Raw genomic sequence first — 6,567 nt, 5'->3', positions numbered from 1 at the left:
CACAATAATCTATTAATCAAGTTATGAAAAAAATGAAAGTCTCTGCATTGGAATGGGAAAATATGGTTGGATTCTGCCATGGTTCTTCAGATGATAAAATGCCTTTTCTGTGACATTTTAATGTTTATTTTGAAATTTAAGCTCACATATGACACCGAGCTTATATGTATTTAATCATATATAGAAAAACAAAGAATAAATAAAGCGCAACAAAAAAAGGGGTAAGATACTTCGGAACTACTCCGGTGCGCCAATGTTTCTGTTGTTTGAGGGGGAATAATAACTGTGCAGAACCAGGATGTTCCGCCGGCTTCCCAACATGGAGGCGTCCACATGAAGTAAGTTTTGAAGGAGACTTTGCTAAAAGTGTTTGTTTCGCTGGTTTAAGAATATATTTATGTGTTAATCTAATGTGTACATGAGGAATATTTAACTAAATATGTGAACATGAATTGCAGTTTTCTGGCACTTTCCACTTTAGTGTGTTTGTTTCATTGGTTTGTGTCAAGCTGCGCTATCGTTGTCGTTTCATGCTCGAGTGAATCATAGCTCTGTTCATGACTGAGTGCCGTCCTGTCAGGGGGAAACGTGTCGGATGGCCCCGCTGACAGGATGAAGTGTTCCCGGTTCCTCCTGCAGCTCGTTCGGTCCGGCCGGACTGCTGCCCAGCGCGGGTCCCTGCTCCTGTCCCCGTCCTCCGGTCAGCTTATTGTGCAACACAACCAACAGCAGCAGGTGAGCTACAGTCTGTTTACTACCAGCCCGTCCCCCAACTGAATGGGCTGGTATAAGGGTCAAATGTTTGATCCCTTTTACTGGTTCAGACATTTTAGATCTTTAACAAATAAAATCAAAAGACAACGAGACAATATTTACATGCCTGGTCTGCATGTGGACCGATTTCCATGCGAATCAGATCATTCTTGTCTTTTTGCTTTATTGTTTTAATCAGACTGTTTATTTTTCCATTAATGAAATAATGCACAATCTGGTTTATGCTTAATATGACCGTTTCTTCCATATGTATAACATTTGTAGGTGCTGAGGCAATTTCGTTGCAGCCCAGCGTCGGCAAAGAGTCAACCGGAACATGTACGGTTTGTTAATGACAATGACACGAAGAAGACCAAGTCCTTGGTCACCCAGGAGGATTTGTTTGAGCAGGTGGCCAAAGAGTCCAAAACCAAGGCCACATTTAACCAAGTGATTGATGTCTTCACTAAGAGGGACATAAGACGGCGTGGCCATGTGGAGTTCATCTACGCTGCTTTGAAGAAAATGCCAGAATTTGGAGTAGAGAGAGACCTAACAGTATACAACAAACTGCTGGATGTTTTTCCCAAAGAGGTTTTTGTGCCCAGAAACTTTATTCAGCGAATGTTCAACCACTACCCTAGACAGCAGGAGTGTGGGGTTCAGGTTCTGGAGCAGATGGAGAGCTATGGTAGGTGACTTCTCCATTTAATGTAGAGAGCAGAGTTCCAAGTGGAGCTGGAATACTGAGCAATGAACAAATTCCACAAGTTACAGTTGGATTGTTACTGTTTTTGCTTCAGGTATAATGCCCAACATTGAGACCAAGGTCCTACTGGTCCAGATCTTTGGGGAGAAGAGCCACCCTATAAGAAAGTACCAACGCATCATGTACTGGTTCCCCAAGTTCAAGCACGTAAATCCCTTCCCTATTCCTCAGCCTCTGCCTGAAGACGCTGTGGACCTGGCTGTCTTGAGCCTGACTCGCATTGCCAACGACTTGGATGCTAAAACTACAGTTTATCAGGTACAGTTTTAGCTTATCTTAGCTCATACAACATTAAGAAGAACTAGAAAATTTCTAAAGAAACTTAATGGGGCCTAACTGTGTGCTTATCAGTCAGACCCATGTCAGGGGTTTTGATGCCAAGTTAGGTTCTGCGACCCTCAGGTTTAACATCAAAGCCTAACCGGTTTAAAACAACATGTAGTTTGTATCCATTTTGTTATGTTATGGAAATGTCCAGAAATAGTTAAAATGCTAATGGGGTCTTCCGCTCCAGCCCTTGAGGGCCGGAGTCCTGCAGCTGTTAGGTGTGTTCCTGGTCCAACACAGCTGAATAAAATGACTGAATCATCTCCTCAGTATTCAGTCAGGTTCTCCAGAGTCCTGCTGATTCCCTCATTCTTCAACTCAGGTGTGTTGAAGCAGAAACGCATCTAAAAGTTGCAGGACGCCGGCCCTCGAGGATCGGAGTTGTAGACCTACAGTAACGTACTCCATCCAGCTTACAAACAGTATTTTGTAAGCTAAAATGCTAATGCTAGTTAAGTGCTGCCATTAGAACAGGGGTCTCCAACCTGGTCCTCAAGATGTATTAGCCTGCAGGTTTTAGACACATCCCTTCTCCAACACAGCTAAATCAAGTGTTTGAATTACCTTTTCAGCTTGACAAAGGTCTGGTAACGATTTTTTCATTTGTGTTTAAAACCTGCAGAACAGTAGATGTTGAGGACCAGGGTTGAAGACCACTGCATCAGAATGTGGGCTATCAGTCATATGGATCATACATCTTATAGCACTATCCTAATGTACGTTTGAGGGTGGTTGTTGTTTGTTTGTTTTTTTTAAGAGAAAAACAGACTACTCTGTTGTATATTTACTGAAAGACAACTAGATGTCAGCTCCCATGTTTCAAATTGGTTTTAATAATCAGCATCATTTAGATTTTCTGAATTTCATGTTATTGATTGTTCTTCCTGACAGCTGCCCTTCACTGACATCACTGAAAGTGGGGAAGAAATCAGCTTTCCACATATTGTAGGTATGGAGTTTCATGTCATCTTCCAAAACAAAAAAAAAGTTGTGACATTAGATAACTGTGTTTTGTTAGAGTTGAATAAATATCAGATATTTAGCTTCTGACTTCCTACTCATGTAAAGATCAAATTGTAAGGATGAGCATTTTAATCTTATTCCATCAGATTCATAGTGTATGTGGTGCATGTTGCTCACTGTTTCCTCATGCCAGGCATTCAGAGCCCCAACCAGATGGAGCTGCTGGCCAAGCATAACCCAAACAGGCCTGTGTTTGTGGAGGGGCCCTTCCCCCTGTGGCTGAAGAAGACTTGTGTCTACTACTACATCCTCAGAGCTGACCCCACGCCTCCTGAAGAAAAGGTTTCTAAATTCTCCATTATGTATTTCATATCAACATTATTGATGCAGATTTTGCTGTTAAGTGCTACCATATGTGAAGTGAACAAATACTCAACCCAGTTTATGCTGCTTCTATCTGAGGAGCAGCTAACGGTTTCTGTTTCCACTGATGATCCTAACCTTCTTCTGGTCGTGTACAGAATAGAATACACTGATTTTCTGAAGTTAGATATGATTACGTTTAGGTATTGGAAACTAAATGTAGAATCCATGCAGTGAGCATGTTTCCCAGTTGTAACCCTGTGAGAATTCTCCCCACAGGAAGAGGAAGTCTACGATCCAGAGCGCTGCTTCTACTACCCTCTGCAGCTTGATCTGGATTTGGACCGTGACCTGGGGGACGAGGAGAACTTTGATGTGGACGACTGTAAGATGGCTGCAAACTTCTATCAGCCTGGCTTAACTGGTCTGACAGTGTGTAACACGTGTGTATTTACCTTTCAGTGGATGAAGGTCCAGTCTTCGCCATGTGCATGACCAGCCGGGGAGACCAGACCACTCTGAACCAGTGGATCTCTGGCCTCCAGCAGAACAACCCCATCCTAGGGAGAATTCCCACTCTGTTCCGCCTGGATGCTGGAACTCGGGAACTGGAAGGAGTGGCGGACACAGAGGCAGGTCATAGTCATCGACCTCATCCACAGAGCCAAAGGGAAGACGGGCCGCCTGCTGAAGATCCTGAGGTTGCAGTGGAGGAGGAGAAGCCCAGGAGAAGCCAGGGGATGAAACAATGAACTCTTCATCACAGAACTGGAAAACAAACTGTATTTCTGCTGTGATGTATTTGTTTCTCCATGGTAGAGTTAGACTTGTATAAAGCTAGTTAATTTAATGTACAAACACATCAGAGCGGTTCAAATGGTTAGTATATCATCTAAAACATAAATCTGTGTTGCTGTGGAGTCTCACTCCTCTTCTATCCTTAGAAAACAATCTGTAGTTATTTTTTGTGTAATCATGACAACTGCTGTCATATTTACTTCTAATGCTTTCAGCATCCTTCCAACTAACATAAAACATGACAGAAAAACGCCACAGCATTTCAACAACAGACCATATCAGGTCTACAAGATTGTCTGCAATGTGAGGCTGCAGTAAACCTAAAAACTAATAATTACAGGATCAAATGAAAAGTCATGAGAGAAATACAAAAGGTTTTTATTGCTCAGATCGGATCAGAAAATTAAACTGACTTTTCAAAACAAATGTTGACAAAGCTCTGTTTTTTGCAGGTCCGTTTGGTTTTATTTGTGAAAGAGGAGTGAAAGCTTCTTATGGTTCATAACTGGATGTTTTTAATATGCTGGAATATGTTTTGCTTTGTCCTGAGATCTTAAGTTTTTAGATTTGATTGAGGATATTTTGACTGATGCCCAGTAACCTACTGGCAGTGGTCACCATTTTCTTTTATTTATGCCACCAAATTGGCACATAATTAGTGAACGACCCATAAATGGCGCCATCAACGACTGATCAGTGATTGGCCGATGCATGTGAAACCAACCTTATACAATGATCTCATTTACAGCAAAGCTCTGAAAATCAGCCTCTGTCCCCTTTAGCTCTGCCATGAAACTGATGGACCCGTCCACCAGGTCATGTCTGTACTGGAGCTGTTGGGGGGGTCGACCTGCTGTTGCCAACTTTGCCTCCTTTCAGACAAAAGAAAATTATCATCCAGAAAACTACAATCAGTGAATCCCTATAACAATCTCTTACTCAAAACGTGTTGGATATAATTTCAGACTAGGTTTGCCTTATAGTAGAGACCATATCCTGAGTATAATTATCTTTTTCAGAAACAACAGTATTCACTGTCAATATAATCAGGATGTTAAAGAGTAAAGTCTACAGCTGCATTGTTCTTTCTAATCAGTTCAGGCATTGAGCAATAGTGGTCTCTAAAATGATTCTTTAAACACAGTGCAGGATATTCTTTGTTTGTAGAGTTCAGTTGGAGAGGACAACAAAGATAGAAGATTGATTGGAAAGGCAGGGATTCCCAAGTGCAGCAGAAAAGAGCTACAATCCTTCAACTATTCTAAACACACCTGAGTCAAATGAATGGCTATTTGCCAGGCCTCTGCTTGGCTGAAAGACTTTCTGTTGAGGGAGGTCAGCCATCTGATGAAACAGCTGAAGTGTCCAGCTGCCGTCCTTAAGGGCCGCTCATGATGTCCTGGCAGTTTTAAATGAGTCTCTGTTCCAATATGGCTGATTCCAATTGTCCAACTACCTCAGCATGTCAAAGTTCTGTAGATTTCTGTTCATGAACCATCATTTAATTCAGGTGTGATGAACTAAGGAAAGCTCTAATACTTTAAACACCACTGGTTTAAGGAACACAAAGATCTTGGAGGAAAAAGAGTAGACAAGGTGGGAAAGTCGTTTTGAACCACTTCTAAAGTAGAAGTAAATTGGATGTCAACACTTTGTCCAGAAGACCAAAACTGTCAAGCTCTGAACAACGGTAATAGGTTAGCATGATGAAGAACAGCCGATGCTGAAGCCTGTCATGAACATCAGCATGCCTGTCGACAGTAAAGCCAGATTTATGTCTCCCCAAAAACAAACACTTTAACGTTTCGACTGCTCACACAAACAATCTTATTAATACCTTTTTAGTGAAAGACTGCTTGGTCAGATGCAATGAATAAACTATCTGTCTGCAGTAAATAATATACTTAAGGGAGTCAAAGTGAGGCTTCCAAACCCAGGTACTGATAGCTGTTGAGTATTGTGGTGGTAGCCTCATGCTATGGGTTGGTTTGCGCTCACTCCATACTTTCCTTGCACAGTGTGGATATACTGAGACCATCCTGAGACCACCGCAGACAGGAAGACTCAGAGCGGATCCCCTCCATCTCTGGAATCACACCTCACCACTGTCTCAGTGTCCTGCACCAATCTCATTCACTTCTTTGACATTCCATCCAGTACCAGTGAAAAAAACTTGTTGAAAGCATGCTACAGTTCCTGGGTTGATTTTGGTCCATGATTGACTGCAGCTCTGCGCACATCTGGAAAATGTCATAAATTACATTACAAATACATTTGTACATCCTGCTTGTTGATGGCTACTATGTAAACACCATGATGCCAACTAGTTCATAAAAATGTTCCTGATGGGTTTGTTTCAACTTCTAGTGACATTGGTACAGCTGTATCACCTCTGGGAAAATGCTACACGGTCCTCAAAAAAATTCAAAGATGAAATACTTTGTTCTACCATAAAATATAGTCATTTGTTTTTAAGCTTAGGTGTTAAAACCAGAAAATAAACAAACCGATCCTGCTTTAATGGTTTAGGTTAACTACTGTTAATAAAGTGAGCAATTTAATATTTCTTATCCATTTTATCTATTTTAGCCATT

At 41.6% G+C, this 6,567-nt stretch overlaps 1 protein-coding gene across 1 annotated transcript; it reads left to right on the top strand.

Annotated features, from left to right (window-relative positions):
• The first annotated feature begins 238 nt into the window (after window positions 1-238).
• ecsit (ECSIT signaling integrator) lies at window positions 239-4,399 on the top strand. Its single transcript, XM_028038565.1, has 8 exons — window positions 239-338; window positions 581-735; window positions 1,039-1,444; window positions 1,557-1,780; window positions 2,741-2,798; window positions 3,006-3,154; window positions 3,455-3,560; window positions 3,638-4,399. The coding sequence occupies exons 2-8, from the start codon at window positions 613-615 to the stop codon at window positions 3,925-3,927; spliced, it is 1,356 nt and encodes a 451-aa protein (XP_027894366.1). The 5' UTR covers window positions 239-338; window positions 581-612; the 3' UTR covers window positions 3,928-4,399.
• Window positions 4,400-6,567: the final 2,168 nt, after the last annotated feature.

Source organism: Xiphophorus couchianus, chromosome 14 (genome assembly GCF_001444195.1).
Source record: "Xiphophorus couchianus chromosome 14, X_couchianus-1.0, whole genome shotgun sequence".
In the NCBI taxonomy this organism is placed as follows: Eukaryota; Metazoa; Chordata; class Actinopteri; order Cyprinodontiformes; family Poeciliidae; genus Xiphophorus; species Xiphophorus couchianus.
The sequence above is the reverse complement of the archived record's forward strand: the minus strand, read 5'-3'. Positions and strand labels throughout refer to the sequence as shown.

Coding starts and splice junctions, on each gene's coding strand:
- ecsit (XM_028038565.1), top strand. CDS start 613: ATGAAGTGTTCCCGGTTCCTCCTGCAGCTCGTTCGGTCCGGCCGGACT. Junction 1,781..2,740: donor CTAAAACTACAGTTTATCAG/GTACAGTTTTAG, acceptor TCTTCCTGACAG/CTGCCCTTCACTGACATCAC. Junction 2,799..3,005: donor CAGCTTTCCACATATTGTAG/GTATGGAGTTTC, acceptor TCCTCATGCCAG/GCATTCAGAGCCCCAACCAG.